At 41.9% G+C, this 21,305-nt stretch overlaps 1 protein-coding gene across 6 annotated transcripts in view; it reads left to right on the forward strand.

Annotated features, from left to right (window-relative positions):
- The first annotated feature begins 6,003 nt into the window (after positions 1 to 6,003).
- CLIP1 (CAP-Gly domain containing linker protein 1) overlaps positions 6,004 to 21,305 on the forward strand; it is a 61,868-nt gene continuing 46,566 nt past the window's right edge. The window contains exons 1-4 of one of the 6 annotated variants that reach the window (XM_030233229.2): positions 6,016 to 6,103; positions 6,762 to 6,946; positions 17,252 to 17,438; positions 17,903 to 18,471. In XM_030233229.2, the coding sequence (XP_030089089.2) occupies positions 17,345 to 17,438; positions 17,903 to 18,471 (663 nt within the window). In that variant the 5' untranslated portion in view covers positions 6,016 to 6,103; positions 6,762 to 6,946; positions 17,252 to 17,344. Of the gene's footprint in view, positions 6,104 to 6,502; positions 6,634 to 6,761; positions 6,947 to 16,350; positions 16,518 to 17,251; positions 17,439 to 17,902; positions 18,472 to 21,305 lie in introns of those variants that run through there. The other 5 variants (XM_030233230.2, XM_030233228.2, XM_030233231.2 and 2 more) reach the window with 5 other exon arrangements.

Genomic DNA, 21,305 nt, shown 5'->3' on the forward strand with positions numbered 1-21,305 from the left:
CAGGTGGATTGGTGATTTTTTTAATATCTGTCCTTTGTACAATAATCTATACTTTATACATTTTGCTAATTATCCTGTAGATAAGTTTAATATATTCTGAATGTTTTTAAAAAGGTCTGATGTTAAGATTTCCCACATCAAAGTCCTGGCAATTGGAAGAAAATAATTGGGGATTACAGTGCTATTTTCACCATTTCAAGTATTTTTATAAATTATTTATGTGGGTCTGTTTTAATTGCCACTGTATCTTTTGTAGCATCGTCCTTCATGTAAACTTGCTGTACAGACATGTTCGTGGTTGTCTACAGAGGTTTAATAAATGAGCTTTTAGCTAAAGAGCTTTTAATTGGAGTCCTGAAGCAGCAAAATGCTGGTTTTGGAAAATCAGCTGCTGAAGAAAAGTTGGGAAAACAAGCTGAGCAAAATAAGGATGAGTATACTGAAATATTTTAGGAAGGGCCACAGTTGTCAGCTTCAGGTTTTCTTAATCAAGAAACTTAAAATTCTCTCAGCTACTTGAAAAGAACCTTGCCATACCATTCAGTTTTCATAATCTGAAGAGCTGCCCACTTCTGAATGTTTAGAAATGTCATAATCGTGCTGATTAATTGTTCTAACACTTCTTTTTCCTTCTTGTCTCGGGAGGGAGCTGTGGCTGAAGCGACTGCACATTGTTCAGTTGCCAAGAGAGGGAGCTCTAGATTGATGTAAGCATTTGTCCTTCCAGAAATGCAGGAAAAGTCTCCCCAAGCAAGTGGAAAGCAGAGTAAAGCAAAGCATTTTCAAGTATCTAACAAAAAACTTGTGAAGGGGAATGTCTGTAAGATAATGTTAGAGAATGAACTTAATTCTTTCAAATTCTCAGCTTTGCAGTTAGTGCATATTGCCCAAAGATCTTTAATATACATGATACTGGTACACTCTGCATTTGAATCTCAGTGAGAATCCCAGGCTTTTTGCAGTTAAAGGCTTTATTTATTTCTCTTTCTTTTCTTTCTCCCTAAACTTTACAGGAAGGCAAAACCAAAGCACATTTGTGTGTGAATTCTGAGAGCCTGAAAAATCTTTTTGCAGCATTTATCAGTTGAGTTTATTTGGTTGCACTTGAAAAGCGAGCCAAGGTAAATGTTCATCGTATGTTCTAAAATGAATGGCATTTTTCTTCCTAGTTTATAGCAGAAATAGTATTTTTTAACAGGAGTGGACAAAAAAATAATGTGCTGATTCCACCTTCTACACACATTTTAAGAAAGCTCTGTTGGGAAGCATGTGGAGGTCTGGTCCTTTTTCCTCCTCCTCTTCCTTCCATGGAGTTCAAAGCCAGTAATGAGAGTTTACAGGAGCCTTTGTGTGCTGCACCATTGCCACGTGGATGATAAAGGGATGCAGGGCAGGAGGTGATGATTGCCAGTGCACACCTTCTGGGTGTGTTGTGCAGCTCATATTTGAAACATGCAGTTCTCTCACCACACCCCAAAGATCTGGTTTTAATGGCTCTTAGGGAATGCTGCTGCTTGAGTAGGACATGCAGCCTAAGCTCAAGGAGTGCTGGTGGTTTCTGTGAGCAAGGCAGAAGAGCACACAAGATAAAAATCATCTCTATGTGCTTAGAACCTTTTAGTGCTCTGTATGGTCCATTCTCAATCACAATAATTAATTGGTCCCAACAGATAAGCAAAACAGTTGTGACTAAAGTACTTTCATTTGTTATTCTTTTGTCTTTCAAACCACAGTGTTATAAATGTTCCTGTAATGCTTATTTTTTCTTAAAATAATATTTTTGTGATATGTTTTGATCTCAGAAAAGCAGGCAGGGACTGTTGAATTTCTGGATTTAATTTTAGTAATTTAATTTCAAATAAGGATAAATCATACAAAATTCTCTGAGAGCACTCAGGGGTATCTTTAAATTGTTTCTTTTAAATCTTCTCTTTGGAATTGTCCTTTATTTGGAGGTGGCAGTCAGCATGGATAGTGCTGTGAGAAAACTGAACCAGTAAGTAAAATTCCTCCTGTATTTACCTCTGCTGTAAGACACAGTTAATTAGGGATGGGCAGTTATCTCTGCTGCTTCTTATGATGAGGAATTCATTCATCTGCATCTCTTAGCTATTTGTCTATCTATCTACTGTTCTATCAAGTGCTTCATATTGTTGCACTGAAGATATTTGTAATTATTGAGGTTTTTTTAATCTGTCAGCTGTAACTACTCAAGTGGGCTTTGTATATTGAAACTGCAATCAGATCACACTCTTAAATCCCAAGGAAAAGCTGAATAGCAAAGTATTTTCGGTCCTTTTAAGTGCCATTCCCATGGTGATGGGTGTGGCATAATAACCTAGATTAGAGCTTACTAAAATGAATGAGTAATAAAATCTGTAATGAGATGGGTATAGCATGAGCAGGCATCACTCACATTTTCCCACAGATTCCTGTTGGCGTAGTCCTCGTGTTTATTTACAGCACTTGGAACACCAAAAATACTTTTAAATGCTCATGCACGTCTAAAAAATCAAATCTCTGCAAAATATTCTGAGTATTAGTCAGGTGGGAAGTTGTCTTAAAAAGACCCAAATTCCTGACTCTAAATTTTTATAATCCAATTCACAGCGCTCAAAACGTCAAGAAAAGAGAAACAGCTGAGATTCTAGAAGATATCTGAAAGACATGGTAGCTGCTAAAAATAATTATTTCACTGCAAGCTGTGAGGCAGCATAGCTGGGCAAAAAAAAAAAAGGAGAAAAAGAGAAATGAAGAGGAGGAAAAAGCTCCAATCTAATCCAAGTGCTTCAGTTGCCATGGAAGCCCGTAGCACCTTCCTTCTGTGCCATGGCTGTGCTGCCCCTGGGAAGGGAAAGCCACTGAAGATTGCTGCTGTTCCTAAGAATACAGTGCAGAGTCACTGCTACATTTTGGGGGGTGGGAGGGGATGAGTCAGAGGGAGAATTGGTCGTGATTCCTGGAGTAGCTTTTAGAAAACAGGATGGATTTAATAGCCTGGTAATTACTGTGTGACAATTGGGCACTTCCTAGACTTCAGACAACTACAGCAGCAGAGATGTTATGTAAGATTTTTTGCAATGTGTGTTTAGTTGTGACCCATGACTGAATGAACATTTATTTACCCCTTCTTTAGAATTCTGCACTCAATAGGAACAAAATCCTTCTGCTTTGCTTTGCTGTAGGTGAGAATTCAGCTTTTATTGCTATTTACATAAGTGCTGGAATGATTTGCATCTTTATTAATAGACTGGTTCCTCAGTTATCAGGGAAATGAAACATTCATCAAGAGGAAATTATTGTTAATTTAAGTATCTTGTTTAAACCAGAATGCAGAAAGGATTCTTTTTTAATTTGTTCAAATACTGCTCTCCATTGTTTTTACCCGTGTTAGAGTAGAACAAATAATGTAAAATGGGATGAAAGCTTGTCTTGAGCAGCTCACCAAAGAACATGGGTTTGGAGAGCTTTTTCTTTTATTGATGCTGGGTAGTCTGGCTGACCTGGGGAAGGAAAGCAGTAAGTACACTAGCAGGGAAAAGACTTCTTGCAGCCTTTACAGAAAAGAATCTACAGAAAATAGTAGTGCAAGTGCTGAGATTTTTGAAGCAGCACTTCTGAGATAAAAAAAAAGCAATTAGCTGCCTTTTCTGTAGCAGATGTGACCATCAGTTCTGTATAGGAATTGCCAGATGTGCATATTGAAGAGATTATTCAGATGGAAAAAAAATCTTTACTCAGAATTCTTGCACTTGGGTGAATACATCCCATTAAATAGAAAAATGGATTTCTTCTGTCAAGAGATCCTTACATTCAGTTCTTAAAGGACAACATTTTAGCTCTTTAGAAAGCTTCAACAACCTTGGAGCCTTCACAAATCTGAAAAAGGGCAGAAACAACTGCAACTGGTGTTCCCACATTATTGAGAATTCTAATTTCCAAGTTGCCTTGTACTTGTGGCCAGGATGCCAGTAGTTATGTTGGCATCCTGAATTTCCCTGGAGCATCCAGCAGTTCCTGTTCTCATGGAATTATGAAAATACCCATATATTATTTGTTGACTGATCTGATCATGCAGATCAGAAACAGCCACCAGGACTGAAATCAAAGATATTCTGGTTTTCAATCCTAGCTAATCCTGTACAGGAGTGTGGTTTATAGTTCCAGCACCTCTTATTACAATGATTCCTACAAATTGGCTGTGCCCTGTGGGTGCAGACTGGTACACAGAGGCTGTCAGCCATTTCCAGCTGGGATGAACTGAAGTTGCAGTTGCTCCAAAGCTACATTTTTATGGTATGAAGTTGATCCTTGTCAAAGAATGGATAACAAACTCTCTTTTTTTCCTACAGGATCTTGAAGCTGTCTGTTCAGTAGGAAATTACTGGAAAAAACAGTAGCACATTCTCTTGATCTGTGTGGCATTCTCAATTCCTGCCTTTGTCCAGAACATTTTTACCATAACTTTGCAAGGGAGTGAATCAAAATATTTACAGATTTCAACATATTTTATCCATTATTTCCCTACTGTTACTGCTCCCACATGATGACAAGTTCTACAATAACAGCACAAAGTTGCAACTTCTAGTTTTCATCTTTAAGGTGTCCTGTAGTTGCTGTGCTGTGTCCCAGATGCACCAGTCTGATATTGCTTCTACAATTTTAATGCTGTGCATTGAACTGCAAGCATTGGAGATGGACTTACATGGTGGCAAATTAACTGAGAGACAAAACATCAAATTAATGATGGAGGATGATAGATACACTTAGAGAAAAACCCATTCTACGTTAGCATCAGATCAGTACAGAAAGCTCAAATCTGCACCACCCAAAAGAATCACAGAGGTTCACCACTGCAGCTCTCAAGCCAATAGATATTTTAGGCAAGTGTTCTGTAAAGTTAGTACAACTCTCCAGTTTCTACCCTTATTGCAATTTTTGTGGGATTATTTCCATAGCTAGGGGCTGCAGGGTCATTTTTTTTAAAGCAATCCTTTGCTGGCTCTGCACTTCTTAATCCTGAAGTCCTTATTCAGCAAAACTTTTATCAAATTTTGCAGGGAGAAAGAGGGGTGACTGTACATGGATTCAAATTCTGTTTCACCATATAATGGCCACGGCAAGAGATTGTGTTTAACGTTTAGGAAATGAAATTCTAACAAACATTGCTAAATACTGATGTAGTTGAAACCTATTATTTGGGGGAGTGCATCACACCATTTTGTGCTTTACCATGCTGGATTAATGCCAAAGAACGAAGCCAAAATGAAACACAAATTGCAATCAGTCCCTAGCAATGGAACTGCTTTCTCATCACCCTTTTGTTCGAATGGCATCATGCAGAAACCCAACAAGCTATGAGGCTGCAAACTGAGGTTTGCTTTGTGAGGAATTCAGTGGTGATGGGCCAGCTCTGGCTGGGCTCCACTGCCTGTGTATAAGAGGGGAAGAAGTGGAGCAGAGCTGTTTGATTCAGCCTTGAAAATCGGTATTAAATTGTTGATGGTGGCATTGGAGCTGCTGCTCCAGCTGTTTTAACTTTAGCAGTGGGATAACGCCAGCTTCCAATGTGTTGCTTCACAAACACAATGAAAATAAAAATATTCAGTACTTTGGGATAATAAATTTCTGCATGATGAATTTCTGGGCATCAGGACAAAAGGAAAATGGAGCGAAGCAGCAGACAGTGAAGTTATTCACCCACTAGAGCGATGTGCTTCACACCTCCCCGTCTGTGCCCACCCTCTCCCCCTCCCACCCAGCCGGGCTGTGCCGCAGCGGCGGCTCCGGGACCACCGGGCGCGGCGGGGTCACCCGGAGCCGGGGCACGGCCGCTCCCTCCCCCGAGCTGCGGCTGCCGCGGGGCGAACAAAGCGGGGGGCGGACAAAGAGAGAGGAGGGGGCGCGGGGAGCTCGGGGGCACCGCCGGTGCCGCTGCCGCTGGTGCAGTCCCCGCCCCGGCGGGCGCAGACGTTGTGCCCGCCCCGCTCCGCCTCCTGCGAGCCGGGGCGGCGCCGCTGCAGAGGGGCCGCGGGAGCAGCAACGGGAGCGGGAGCAGCAGCCGGAGGAGGCGGCGGCGGGAGCTGCGCTGGCGGCGGGGCCGGTGAGGCGGCGGAGCCGGGGCTGGGGGGGCCGCCCCGAGGAGCGCGCGGGTCGACGGCGGCGCCTGAGGGCGGGGGGAGCCGCGTCCGCCGCCTCCCGCCTCGGGGCCTCCGCGCTTCCCGTCCGGGCGCCGCGCTGGGCGGGTCTGAGGGCGCGGGGGTCGGTGCCGAGGGGCCGTGAGGGGCAGCGGCGGGGCCGTGAGGGGCGGCGGCGGGCCGGGCCCCGGCGCTGAGGGCTGTTAGCGGCCGCCGCACGTGCTGCCCGCGCCGCCCCGCAGCGGCCGCTCCGGCGGGGGCCCGGCCGAGCCCCGGCGGGACGGGGCGCTGCGGACGCGGGGCCGGCGCGGAGCAGCAGCGGGACGGCCTCGTCTCCCTCAGCCCCGGGGGTGGTTGTGCGGAGCGGGGACGCGAAGGTTGGATCGCAGCCTCTGCTGGAGTCTCGCCCTGGGAAGCTGCGGCGCTGTGCTGGGTTAGTGGTGGCTTGAGCGGCTGATTCTGAGGGAAGAGGTCTGGGTGTTCCTTATATTCCTTGGTAAGTGCTGACCTGCAATTCCCAGCATTTACATAGGGATATTTTACTAACAATCTACCTTGGCATTTTTTGCTTTGTTTTTTATGGCCGCTGCCCATCCTCGCGTTATAAAACCTACTGGTTTCCAGGTGAGCTGCTCTGGCATCCCCTCAGGTGGCTCAGGAGAGTTTGCTGCCATGTTCTCGGCAGTGGCGGAGCTGCGGGATTCCCAGGCACAGGCGCTGCTCCAGGCCCCTCCTGTTCCCGCTATAGTGCTGGACCTCGGGCGATGCAGTGCTCCCTTTTCTGTGCCATAGCTGTCATGGGGCACAAGGTAATTGCTGCTGTTACTCACAGGGTAATGTGGCTCCTGCTGCATAAAAAAATCAGCAGTTAGTTTTTCCTTTCATCTTGGTGCTGATTCCGTGGTTTAAATAATTTTTCAAGATATAAACAAACAAAAGCCAACACCAAAGAAATTTTCCAAAATAGAGCATGGGGAGGAAAGTTTACTCTGTGATTGTATATGCTGATGATTAAATATATGACTGTGAAATGAAGACTTGTTCCTCCCCACCCCTTCATTTACCCTCTGTGCTGAATGGGCAGGGTTTTATAGAAGTTCACAGGTTGCTTTGAGATCTTTGAGCAGAAGGATTTTAAAACATGTGATACTTGTGTTGACACGTAGGAAGAAGAAAGAAAAAGAGGTACAAAAGAGGAAGTGCCTTGATGCTGACTGCTTTGCAAAGTATTTTATTGAAAGAACAGAAATATGCATTCTAAATGCAATGTAAATCTGAAACTAGCAACGACAGAGAGTGGTTTTCCTGAACTGTGTCCATGTGCACCTGCTGCAAGAGTAGGAAGATTGCAAAGTAGATACTGTGAAGGAAAAGTAAACACCTCCACTCCACCCACAGCAGCATTTCTTATTCTAGGGAAAGTTTAACTGTTCATCTTTTACATGCTAAGGATTGTTAGTTCTTGCTGTAAAACGACAAGATTTCAGGGTTTCCATGCATGCTGGGAGATTTTCTAACTGTGCTGCAGTGCACTAAAGCTTTCTGTGTACTGAAAGGAGAGGGATGGTTTGTCTGAAGCAGAAAAGCTTGGAAATGTGACCTTAAATGTCCGTACCTTTAGGGATCAAGAGGGAGATTTTATTTGGCAAAAAAGAGTTTTACATAATTTGTATGGTTTCCCTTAAAGAGAAGATCTCAGCTTTCTAGGGAGGGCAGAACACCAGCTGTCTTGTAGGCTCATTCCAGATGTATTCTGTAGGGAATAGCAGCATCTTTCCCTGTGTGATTGCACTGTAGGAAGGAGCAGTGCTCTCTCTGCTGATTGCTACAACTTCCTACAGCTCCTGAAGATTTCCTGTCAGACTTTCAGGTTCTATTTGTTTGCCATCTTCTGACTGTGGATAGCCAAGACAGCCTTTATTTACTCAGCTTGGGCAGATTGCATAATTCATTTAGTGTTCCTCCCTTTATCTTTTAGCCCTGTTAAAAGTTTTTCTTGGGAGGGACTGAGACTGTATCAAAATAGATCCTCCTTAAAAAGAAATAGAGAGCTCTGCCTTGCCAAAATGATTTTTCAGAGCTGCTTTTCTTTCTCTTTCTAAAACACTCGGGTCAAATGTTAACTCTGTATGTTGAATGCAAGTTTTCTAATGTTTGAACATGACAACCATGAATGAATGCAGCTCTTGTTTAATCCTTTGGCATTCCTTAGGGACTACTGGCTCTGCTGGCATGTATAAAGAGTAGCTCACTGGAATCCTTATTGGAGCAGCATGTTTGGAAATGCCTCAGATGGCTGGTGTTTTGTTATTTCATGAAAGGCAATTATATACTGCATTAGCTGTAATCTCAGCTGCTCTCAGCCCCATGCCAGTTTCTTCTGGAGCAACCATTTCGTTGGTGTGGACCAGCAGAACTCTGTCAGCAGCTCCCTGATGATTTAAACACCTCCTGCTTGTGCAGGTGTCTGTCCTCCTCGTCCATTTATTTTTGTAGAGTGAAGCTGCACTCTGTGACTGACCCTTAGAAATACTCACAAATCTGGTACTGGCTCCTGGCCCCCAAAAGGCTGGGAAGGATTCAGGAGATGCATCTAAGGTCAGGCTGTACAAGTTTATGCTTTAACACCAACCTAAGTTTTTCCACGTGGAACATCTCATTAATTATTTGTACAAACTCATAAAAATAGTTCCATACATTCTTTTCATTTATAAGATATGTCTTCACTGTTTCCAGAAGAAGCACTATTATAAGCTATTCATTTTCCCTGATCCTTATAATCTTACTGTCTGTATTTTTAGCTTATTATGAGGGGAAATTGCAAGGCAGAGAGAGAAACTCAGTATTGTATAGAATCAGCTTATTTGCCACTCTCATTCTGCTGCTCTGCTTGGCAGCAGCATCCACTCAATCACAGGAGTATTTATCTAGTTCTGAATTTGTGCTTCTCCTGAGCTCTCTGCCAGCCATGCTGCAATCATGGTGCTAATTTCAAAGGCTGAGCTATAAAGAGACAGCTGACTTGATGTTTTCACCCAGTGTGAAACAGTTACAGTTTCACCCAAGTCTATCAAAATTAAATCCGTACTATAAAAAGCAGCATCTTTGTTTCAGCTGCTTGGGTTGTAATTGTATTAGGGAGAAGCCTTTGTGCCTTTAAATGCATCGGGGTTTGAGGCTGAAGGGAGATGATGTTTTCTTTCTCAAAATTGAAATTGTAGATCCCAAATAACTTAAACTTGAGAATCTGCTATTTCAAAGTCATCATTTTATCCTGACTGATTGCACTTACTGGGATGGCTGAAGTGCATTATCATCAACAGAAGTCAGTGTGGACAGTCAAACCAATTGTTCTTTTTCTTAATGAAATTTAGGCCTTTGGAGAAAAAATAATTTCCTGAGAAAAATGTAAGAAAATTAGTAAGTGACAATAATGGGTTTACCAGAAGACGTGGCAATTATTTATTTAATTGGAAACTTTCTCTGCACCTCAATCCTTGACTCCTTCTGTAGGGAATGATGTGCTGAGAAGGGAGGATCATGTGCTTTCTGATCTTTTAATAGACCAGAGCAGCAATGTTTTTATAATCTGTGTGCATAGTGGCATCTTGAAGTGTTAGAGTTTGCATCATATTAACAATTATCAGCTCTTCCTGATTAATTAAAGATAGGCAGAACCTTTTTAAAAGGACTGATCAGGCTGTGTTTGAAATAGAAATGGATTGAGAATAATATTACTCACAAATTGCTGGCCCAAAATAGTTTTTTACATTTGTGCTTCATATTTAGCAGTCTGTGTTTCAGTGTTTCTTTACTGAGGATCCTGAGGCATTTCAGAATCTGAGCATAGCAAGTTCTAGAATGATAAAACAGGGTGACTTAAATTTCCTTGATGCAGAATTAAAATCTATAAGCAGAGCTGAAGCTTTGATGAATTGCCTTCCTCACAGCAGTGCTGTAATATCTGACTGATGGTTTGGGGCCCTAAGCCTCTTACAATCTTTGATCTGATTCATCTTCTTAGAACAGTTTCTGAGTTATAAGAATTCACCCCGCCTTTCCCCTTTCCCTGGCATGTGCTGGGACAATCCTGTTTATACAATTTGCAGCAAATATCCTGCACTTCCCAAGGTGGAAAAACAGCCTTGTATCTTATTTAGCAATTTCGCAATTCCCTAAAACCAATTTTCAGTGGATGTGGGTCTCATAATGGTTGCCTTCCTAACCATATTAAGTTCAAGTTTTATATTATCTCCAAGTAAACTGATAACCTGTTGCTGACAAATGTATTGATGGCAAATTTGCTTCAGAAATCAGTTGTTCTAAAGGTACTGGGAGAAACTCAAAACTCTTTAAACACAAGTCCCCCTCCTCCTGGGTCACCTGCTTCTGTGGAACTTGTAGGAATAGGATTTTTTTTATTAGAGATCTCCTGCCTTCTATTTTTATTTAGTTGAAATTACCCAGCAGGTCAAAATCAAAGGAGAAACAGAGATTTGTGTGCAGGCCTGGCTGATGTTGAAAGATAACCTAAAATCTTTGGTTCTGAACACCCTGGGATCTGTGAACTCACGTGGAGAACAGTTCCAGTCATTTCTGTGGTACAGAAACACAACTTCTACTATTGGTTTCAGTTAAGAAATAAATTTGAGGTTGCTGGTTGAGCTGTAGGTTCCCATGTCCTTAATGAGGGCCAGTGCTTTGGGGTTTTGGGATTCCCAGACATTCTTCCCCAGTCCCTCTCAGTGTGCAAGACAGAGGGAGCATCTCTGAGATCTGAAGGAAGCAGGGATTTGCTCTCTGGAGTGAAAACCCAGAAGCTATTTTGGGGATGTCCTCAGCCCCGGGGCAGTGGTTCCATGGTGGGATGAGTGATGACAAGGCTGAGTGTTTGTGTTACAGCACTGGGACTGCTCAGAGATCCCTGTGTGCTCCTGTCTCACTAAACACACACTGCCTGCCTCACACTAAGGAATGTTTATCCAAACCAGTGCTCTGGAAAAATGAGTTGGAAGGTTTTTCAGGCCCTCTGCCACTGATAGGAGAGCTCTGTTTCACTTTCTGTTGGTTTTTGCCGCTCTTCGTTTTAGGTTGGGTTCATCACATCAGTGCCACTCTCAGAGGAGCTGTGTCATCCCAGTGGGCAAACTTCCCAAATTCCTGTAGGCTTTGGGCTCATGTTATTATGGCAGCAAAAGCAAACTGTGTTTGGGTTAGACTAAAGCCCTGCTAAAAGTTGCATGAGGCAGTAATTTCCTGGAGTTATCCTGGTATCTGCTGTGAAGGCACTTCAGAAGAGCAAGAATTGCTTTTGTTCTGTTAATGCAATGGTTATGCCTGGTTAAATGAAGTAAATGCACTTCTTCAAGAGTCTGTCTCAAGTAAAACTCATATTTATGTTAAAAAACAGAATATAAGAAACTGTGGCTTTGAGGTTTCTGTAGGATAAGTGTTTGCCTTTGTGAAGGGTTGACCTCTGGAATTCCTATGATAGTTATGTTGGATTGGGCTGGAAAGCAGAATGTCTCAAGGATCCTGTGTAAGTTATGAGATCTTCTTGCTTATTTCCTTACAAATTTTTTATTTCCTGTTCCAGTACCTGCAAACAACAGATCTGAAAGGTCTGGATTTCTTTTGTTATTTTCTACCTGATCAGTTATAAATGCAATTTTTTCCTACCTTTAAAGGTGAAGTATAAAACATTGGTTTCATGTGCAGGTACCAGCCCTCACGTGTTGATGTTGGCACTAAGCAGAGCATAGTAACCCAAATAAATATGTTTTCCTGGCACTTGGCATAACAAACATGGAATTAAATAATGTCTTTTCTTCTAGTAGTGCTGTATCTGAAGGCTATATTCTGATCATAACATTACTTGAGTAATTGACATAAAAATCAATGGTTTCTGGAAGACAAAATGAATCTGAAGCCATGTTTTAAATGTTCCCTTTCTCTAATTGCTGTGTGTTGAGTGAGTAATCAAATATTGACTTCCAAATGCCAACTCTTCTTGTATTGAAATGTTAAATTCTTCATTCTATTTGTTTTCTGTTTTATATATAAATTCTTTCCTAAATTATCTTCATTTCAATGTGGCTGATGCCTGAAGATGCCTCTAATTCCAGTGTAATCCCTGAGCAGTGCAGTTAAAACCTTGGGCAAGCTCAGATGCTCACTTTGGTGTGACAGTGGCCCCTGCAGAGGCTGTCCCCTCAGTCCCACCACAGTTTGCTGGTTGTGCCTGGCTTTGTTAACAAATGCCTACGGTGCTTTCTGGTGTGGCTCAGGCTGAGCTTGCTGCCCATTCAATAAATGCATCAGAGCTGACAAAACACATGGAATTTGCAGTAAGTCAGGAGCATGAGGGTCACAGAGAAGTTCATTTGCCTTTTCACTGTCTGGCTTCAGTGGATCAATGCAGAGAGACCTGGATGTGAGTTCATTGCTCCAGAATTGTTGTATTTAAGAAGGGAGTGGCCAGGAGTGCTGCATCACTCCAGAGAAGTTCTGTAAAGTGAATACATGAGGGCTTCCAAATCCATCTTTCTGGTTTAGCAACTTGTAATTGGGCAGGACTGGCTTTGAAGCTGAGTGAGACTTTTACAGTGGATATTGTGTGCTCTGGAATATTTCATTGTAGATGCAATCCACTGCTTGCAGAGTGGTTATTCAGACTTTTTGGGTGCCCAGTAAGAAATTTCTCCAATAGACCCAGAATGCAACAGAGGGAGTCAGGATTAGGAAGATTTTTGTTCCAGGATTCAGCTTCTCTTGTGCCCCCTTCCTCCAGAACTGCTCGTGTGAGGATGCTGCTGTGCATGTCCCAGTCTGGTCAGTTTGTGCACCTGCTGTACAGGAATTACCCCCCTCAGAATCTTCCACAAGTGTAGCTCTGATCTGGCTCATTCTTGCACATCAAGAAGTATTCTCCAAAAGGTAGTAAGCAGCAAGAGCAGTGCAAGGAGAAGGCATTGATTTTGTTCAAAGCTAAAATGGGGTTGTGTTTTTAAATCAGGTATGAATTCCAAAAGCTTATCAACTCAACTGTAACTATTCAGTGCTTTTGTAAATATATATACTCAGTTTTTTACAGGAGTGTAATAACAGCCCAGGAGACTGCAAATACAACTTGTGGAGCTGTAGGAATTAGATCTGAATCATAGAGAACATGTTTATGTGCTTTATTTTAAGACTGCAGTAATTTTAGGGGTTGTGTTCATAATTGTGTACGGTCAGAGCTCTTGGAGTAACTCGTGGACTGGAGGGGAAATCTTTCCAGGTTCAAAAATTCCAAGTTACTTTCTCTAAACTCTAGGTATTTGAGGAATGATTCATGAGCTCCCTCAAGCTTGGCAGCAGCAGCTGGAGAACAAGTATGAAACAGGTATTTGAGAAATGCTGTTCAGGCAGAGATTTCAGACAGTGCTTCTTGTGCTGAGTTTGTTTTCCTCTCAGGAAGGTGAAGTTACTGCATCATGATGGTCTTTGGAATATATTTTCCATTTAGCTTTTCTACAGAAAAAGATCTTCTGTTTTATTTTGGTCATTTTACTTTTTTCATGATATGGGAATTTGTTTTCTAGGTGCTTATTTCTGACTGCCACAGGGGTTGCATGTGAGGGTCTCAGCTTATAGGGCCTTGTGAGATTTTTCAGCAGTTATCTGTTCTACAAACCCCTTTAGAATATTTACTTTTTATCTTTTAGTGACTGTTTAGATGTGTTTTGCAGAGCACCTCCTCTATGCTCAGTACAGTTAACAAATCAAGTGGTCTCTTTTTGAGCTTGGAAATTCATTGGCATTGCAAGGCATTTTCCAGCAGTATTTTGTCTATTAATGGTGTTAACTAAGTTAAATATGAATCTTTCTAATTTGAAGTGTTTTGAAGAACTAGGAAAAGCTGGACTTAATTATCTTAGAGGTCTTTTCCAACCTAAACTATTCTGTGGTTCCACTGGTATTCCTAAATTCTTGTAGTGACTACAGGGTTAAGTAGAGTGAGCTGAGGTTTTTCTCCCTGTGTTCTTATTTAATTTAGTTCTTTTTAGAGTACTATTTGTTGAAAATAGTCTTGAAAGGAATGTTGGACAGCTGCTTTCTTTTTATTATAGGAATTCCTTTTTGGCAGTTGGAAAATACTCTGCTTTTCTTATTTTGTAATTATGTGGCTACATTTTATTTATTTGTTTTTAATATCAGCTTGCCAACAGAATTAATATCTATTATCACATAGCACATTAGTAGGATTTATTTACTTAAACCAGTGGTTCCCAGCTTGTTCCTTGATCCATGTAATATTTAGAGGTCTTAAAAAGGTAAATAAAAATAATGATATCATTAATCAGTTAAAATTTATATTGTATGTAGTTATATATTTCCAGTAATGGCACAGGTGCAAAGCCTGTGCTTAAAATCCCTTTTTATGCTCAGTTTTGTTACTGGTAGAACACTGCAGTGGAATATATTATCAGAGGCTTTCTGGACCTTTCATTAGGTTCCTGACAGGGTATTTTGGGGACACAGTAATAATTTTGTCCATTGGTTATAAGGATCCTTTTTCAGGAGAGCTAAGTCAGATTCAAGGGAGGAAAGAACACATTGAGACAAGCAGTGAGCTGCTGTCTTTTATGAGAACTGAAGTGAGATCACTGACATCTGGAGCCTGTTAGGATATGTTGGAGTGTAATGCTTAAAATCACTTGATACAAATGTATGTGTTTTATGAGCTCCATTAGGCAATGCTGCTCCAAAGGCCCTGTCCCTAAGACCAAAATTTGCATTTTAACTATTGCAGTGAGGCAGTTAGTTACCAAAAAGTGTTGCCTATAATCTTAGCATTTATTTTGTCTGAATTAAGCTACAATTTCAGTAACTCTGAAACCAGGACAGGAGGGATTGTGTTACTTCTGGCCTAATTGAAGGCCTGTGTGTTGAGAAAAGCAAATGACACAGCAAATATATAACCCATGACTGTGGAGAGCAAGATTAAACTATGAATGAGTACCCTGAGCCAAGAAATGCAGGGGTAGAACATTCTACCTTTCTGTTGAGCAGAGGCTTGTTAACCATCTATTAATAAATAATTAACTGAAACTGGCAAAGTCTAATTTGGGTGGTAATGCAGTGTGTGCTTTCTCTTGCTGTATTTGTCCCTGCACAGTGCAGTTGTGGTGGGGCTGGAATGGTCTTTGGGGGCCAAAAAAAAGGTGATGTATGGACAAGAATGGCAGAGTGCTGGGGAACAGTTCCAGCTTCCAGGCTTTAGGAGAAACCTTCCTTAAGGAGGACTCCCCTTGGCCCAAATTTCCATCAGTTTGGTCTTTGGCACCGACTGAACTAAAAAGGACTGACCATGATGCTTCCCCTATTTCTGTATTTGTACCAATCCTTCTTTATCTTGAACAGTTTTTGTGTTTCATGGATTTTGATGGGTTGAGGAAGGTAAGGGAGGTGAGCATGGAGATTCTGGAGTTGGAGAGGAGGGAATAGTGCCTGTAGCCTGAGGAGGGGAGCACATTTGTAAGAGAGAAAAAAAGGCTTTTCAGGCCCTTGGTGTGTAAGGTCAAAGTGCAGTTTTAGAGGATTTCTGAAAGGAAAGATAAGGAAATGTGATGCAGTCGTAACTCTGCAGGCAGGTGGGTGACAAACTTCTGGCAACACTAGAAAAAAAAAAAGGTTCAGAAATCTCCCCAGCACTTCATGATTTTGATGGAGCAGAACTTAAATTGTAGGCAGACACAATTACATCCAAGGTGGTAATTCATGCTTTTTAAAATATAACATTGTTGCAGACTTAGAAAATGCCTTGAATTTGGCATGACAGGTCTTGAAATAACATAAAGAATGTTTCACTTTGGTGTTCAGGTTCACAAAGCAGTGAATTGATTTTTAGGAACGCTGATTAATAATTCATAATACAGGAGGGATAAATCTTAGACTGCTCCACAAAGGATTGGTTTATTCTCCTGAGTTCTCCTTGCTGCAGCAGAGCTGTCTCTCCTGGCAGGTTTGTTTTACCTTTAACTGGGTGCTGAGCTCCCAGTTAGCACCCCTGGGCACTGGGAGGCTGCAGCTGCCCAACTTTCTGTCCTGACAGGTGCCAGAGTGCTGAGTGAAGGGCAGGACCGGGACCTGCTTTGTACTTCTGGTTCGACGTGTTCTGAGCAAACAGTTGAGCAAACTCACTGCGTGCCCCTTTCCTTTTCCCCTTCAGGTTTTTGGTGAGGTGTGTGCTGCTGCTGTTGAAGTGCTGTAGCTGTTCTGGCAGTGCCTCATGTCAAAGTCAGCACAAAGCCAAGCTGTGTTCACACAGAATTGTTTATTCCTTTGAAGGGGGGGAGAGCAGTCACCTTGAAGTTCGGCTTTGAATTCACAGTCGAGGTAAAAAAAAATATACAGATTTTTCATTAGAGATGAAAAAGCTTTTCGAAGCTTTTGTAATCAGAAAGAAGATGCCTCCTGTGGCAAAACACATTCCCTGAAAAGCTTGGAGCTGGCTTCCAAGTTCTATCCTAGCAACGTTGGGAAGAGTCCCTCCTTTTAGCTGGGGCACCGCCGGGGGCTGCGAGCCAGCCTATCTTGTGATCTGAGGTCACAGAGAGCTGAGGTGGCTCTTTGCTTTTCAGTTGTCATCATGTAACTCTTCAAGAATTCAAGCTTTTCAGTTCCAATCTCTTAGAAACTTTACTTCTTTTATCCTGAAATTCCTGGCTGTCTTGATTTCTATTGCTGTTATTTCTCTAGTCTCAAGTTGGCTTTGCTGGGATGTTGCAACATTGGAAAAATGTGACTGAAAGCAGTTGTGTGTGTGCAGCAGTTAAATCTATGTGTAATGTTAGCTATGCTGTTAAGGGTTTTATTTTTCTTTCTTAAAATAGCCTTTTGGTTTAAATCTCAAGATAAATGCAGCAGCATTCAGCAAAGTGAGTTCTTTTGATGATTTAGGTTTTAAGAGGAAATGGCCTTCAAAAGATGGGGAGCTAGAAATGCTTCTGGTTGCTGCTGGAAAGCATTTTTTATATTGCATTTCATATACACAGATTGTGTATATATAGAAGTCCCTTTTGCAGGAATTAACACTGATCTTTGCTCATGTCTGATCTTTTTATATACAGGTTTATTCCAGAGTTGAAAAAGCTTGAACAATATATTTTCTCCATGTTTGGAAAAAGATAGTTGCTACACACGAGGAGGATAAGTGCAAAAAGATGAGTATGTTAAAACCAAGTGGACTGAAGGCTCCTTCAAAGACCATCAAGCACGGCAGTACACTGCTCAAAACACCTACACCTGTTGCTGCTGGTAAGGAATAGTTAAATGTCTTCATCAGTCCCTCATTCATCTTCTGACAAAAAGTACCTTGAATGCTCTACTATACTGTTTTTACTCTTTACACCAGTGTATTTTTGCTTGTATTTCAGATTTTAAAAAATTACACATAGAACTTAGAAAAACTCTAAAGGTTGCTAATTGGAAATCAAGCAATTTTCCTCAAATCTTGTCATGATAGAAATGCTTTGAGTGTTTTTGAAGTCAGACCTGTGATTTTTGTTGTTACGAAAACAATTACTAAAACCTTCATTAAATTCAGTGTCTCTGTGCTTAGATTCTGATTTTTTTTCCCAGTGATTACAGCATTTGCACAGGAAAATTAGGAGTTGTGATTTCCTAATTAAGGACATTGTTACATTGAAACTCAGTAATGATGCTCTTTGGAATATTAGTGTATTTGATTCCCACTGTTTCTCATTGTGCTTTGATTCCAGCTCCAGCAGAAAAAGCAGCTCCCAGTGAGAAGACCTCAAGCACAGCCCCTGCAGATGCCCACGAGGAGTTTGTGGATGATTTCAGGGTCGGGGAGCGTGTTTGGGTCAATGGAAACAAACCCGGCTTTATCCAGTTCCTGGGTGAGACGCAGTTTGCCCCGGGGCAGTGGGCAGGGATTGTCCTGGACGAACCCATCGGGAAGAACGATGGCTCCGTGGCTGGAGTTCGCTATTTCCAGTGTGAGCCCCTGAGGGGAATATTCACCAGGCCATCCAAACTGAGCAGGAAAGTGGTGACAGAGGACGAAGCCAACGGTACCCAGACAGCTCACGCTTCCAGAGCCACCTCCCCAACATCCACATCAGCTGCTAGTGCAGTGTCCTCATCCACTGCTGCACTTCCCCCTTCAGGAATCCCACAGAAAAGCCCCCTTGCTGCTAAGGAACATGCAACTCCATCTCAGATTAGCAATCTTTCCAAAACTGCCAGTGAATCTATATCAAACCTCTCGGAAGCTGGATCACTAAAGAAAGGAGAAAGGGAGCTCAAAATTGGAGATCGAGTGCTGGTAAGATTTCCCTGTCTGCTTTTGATTGATTAATTAAAACTTCTAATACTCAAAACTTTTCTGCCATTTCCTTGGTCAAGATAAGGTAAATTTATGCTCTAGCTTTCTTTGTCCAGTGTCTTCTGTAAACAAGCTCTTTGCATGCTGTGGGAATATCTTGGCTGTACCAAGATAAAATGGTTATTTTGGCAGGTTTTAATCTATTATGTTTTGCCACTGTTTAAAACACAACGTTGTGTTTAACAACATATTTGTAGCTTATCTCTCTGTGTCTTCAAGAGCTCCAGTTATGCTAAATAAAAACCAAGAGTGTGAGATTTCCATGCAGGTTTCTGCCCTGTCCAGGGCTGTGTCTTTAGAAAGCAAATAGTTCAATAATTGTTTGTTCCTGAGTGGTGATAGGCAGAGGAAGCCTAGGAACAGAGGCAGTCACACAATGCCACTGATCAGCCAGGAATTACGTGTGCTCTTGGGGATGTGCCACATTACTTGGCTGCCCTTCTGAATTCAGACCCCTAGATGCTTCTGCCAGTGTATCATCTCACCTTTTTAAAAGGGATTTGCTCTTTTTTAACTTTTTTTTAAAATTATTCTCTGAAAACTGGTGGTTGGTTGTGTATGTTGTATTCTTAATTTAAAGACTGTTTATACAGCCTTTATATATAACTGGCATGATCCTTGTATGCTCACCAGATCTGTGATCACTGTAACAGAAACCTGATTTTAGGTTTGATTTACTCGAGTGAATCATTAAGCTAAAGATTTCTCTCTCTTATTTTGATACAATCTTCTCTTATGTATGATAAAATTTTAGAGTTTCCATTAGGCAGGTGTGAGTATCCTGGCATAGAAACATTTCTGGGGTTACTGTAAAGACATTATATAGAAAAAAAATTCCCTGGATTTTATTGTTTGTCCTGCACTGCCCCACCAGAAAATAATTCTCAGTGAAGGTGGATTGATATTTTAATTCAGTTTATTGTATTTTTGAAGGAAGAATTTGCCTCCTCTTTCTGTTTAAGAAGAGCTTAAAACACACAGGGCCAAGTTGAAGAAGGAGACAAAGGTGAAGAGAGGGCAGGGGTTGGCTGACAGCTGGATTTGGGCTGAGATGTGTTTTCTTGGAGTGCCAATGGAAACAAAGATTTGTGGTTTATCCCTGGCTATTTCTGTCAGAGACTGAGCCCTCTTGTCCTCCAAACAACATCAGGGCTTTAACCACTTGTTGGCTTTTCCTCAAGGACCTTTGTGAGCCCTTCTGGGATGTTCCTGCTGGGAGAATGCTCTGGTGCTGCGAAGGCATTGCTCTGCCTTCCCTGTGTCTAATTAGTGCAAACTGCAGAAGCAGCATTTCCTAAGTGCCACAGTTTGATAATAATAAGGTCCCAAATTGTTAAGTAGGACAAGTTAAACTTAATATTTCATCTTCTCTACTACCTCTGTTTGCCTGAAGTCTTCCTCATGAGTCATCAAATTGTAGTTTGAGGGTTTGGGGTAATTCCTAGCACAGAATGTTGGTGATGCATAACTATAATTTCTGTACCAGTATAAGACACTCAGGAATGTGAATGTTAAAGGGGCAGGATCCTTGTTTACTCTTTTTCAATCCTTTGGGATCCCATGCTAATTATTTGTAGTAGATCCCAGACTCTGCTGTCATGTCTAATAATAATTCAGATGTAAATATCTTAAGTAGCCAGGTTAGTTCAAATAACCCTGAGCTTGGCTGATTGATTGAATCATCTGTTAATATATTTTTCCCTGGCACTGAACTCCAGTTCAGCACTGAACTGTAGAGTTGAGGTGTCACTGAGTAATTCTGGGAGCTGTCCTCAGAGCTTCCACCCAACACCACTTGTTGGGAAAGACCTGCCTGTCACTTGTATCACTTGCCAGCCATTCCTGCTCCATCAGAGGGACAAATTCACCTGGCCTGCTCCACATCTCTTGGATTTTATTTATACTCACAGCAGTCCCTTTTCAGTAATACTTAGCCAAGAGGATGAAGGGCTGGGTGGGAGTTGCCAGTCCCACCTCAGCACAGAATTTCCCCTCTAAGTGACAATGTGGTGTCACAGCCACGTGACGAGTTCCAGTCTGACCACACCATTGCAGGGCTGGAGGGGCTCCGTGCTGCAACATCCATCAGTTCTTGCAGCTTGCACCAGCTGCTGTGAGTATTTTGTGAAGGTTTTTTGGTGCTTATGGACACATGGAGAGAGCAACTGTGGGGAATTACAGTTTGAGAACAGGGAGCCTCCAGCAGTGTAGAACTGCAGTTCAAAACAATGAATTCACGATAGACAAAAGCTCATTTGGGAGCCCTATTAAAACAGCTAATTGGAAAATGACATCCTGAAGGGCAGATTCATAGATGGGTAAGGCACAGCTCATCAGCTAAGATTACACTCCAGAATGGACATCAGATGGCCTCAGCTTCATTGATCTTAGTGTGCGATCTCAGGGTGTGGAATGAAGTATTTCAATCTGTTCATTTTTTTTTTCCCTCTAACTTGGACTCTAAAATGTCCTTAATAGGAGTTACCTTGAGTGGATCAGTTAAATTACTTTAAGTTTCTTTTTATTGGTGGCAACTGGCTGGTTTTGGAGGATTTCAACAAAAAAAAAAAAAAAAAGGCAAAATCTTAACAGTTCTTTGTGTCTGCCCAGTCTGGATTAGCAAGGAACAAGAGGCCACTCAGTGTTTACTAATTCACATCTCAACTTTTTATGTTGCACAGATGCAAATTGAGCACAAGTTTGAACCTGAAATGTTGGGTTCAATTTCAGGCTTTCCCAGCAGTTCAGCTTTGTTGGAGCATTCTGCTGTTCCT

Source organism: Serinus canaria, chromosome 15 (assembly GCF_022539315.1).
Source record: "Serinus canaria isolate serCan28SL12 chromosome 15, serCan2020, whole genome shotgun sequence".
Lineage (NCBI taxonomy): Eukaryota > Metazoa > Chordata > Aves > Passeriformes > Fringillidae > Serinus > Serinus canaria.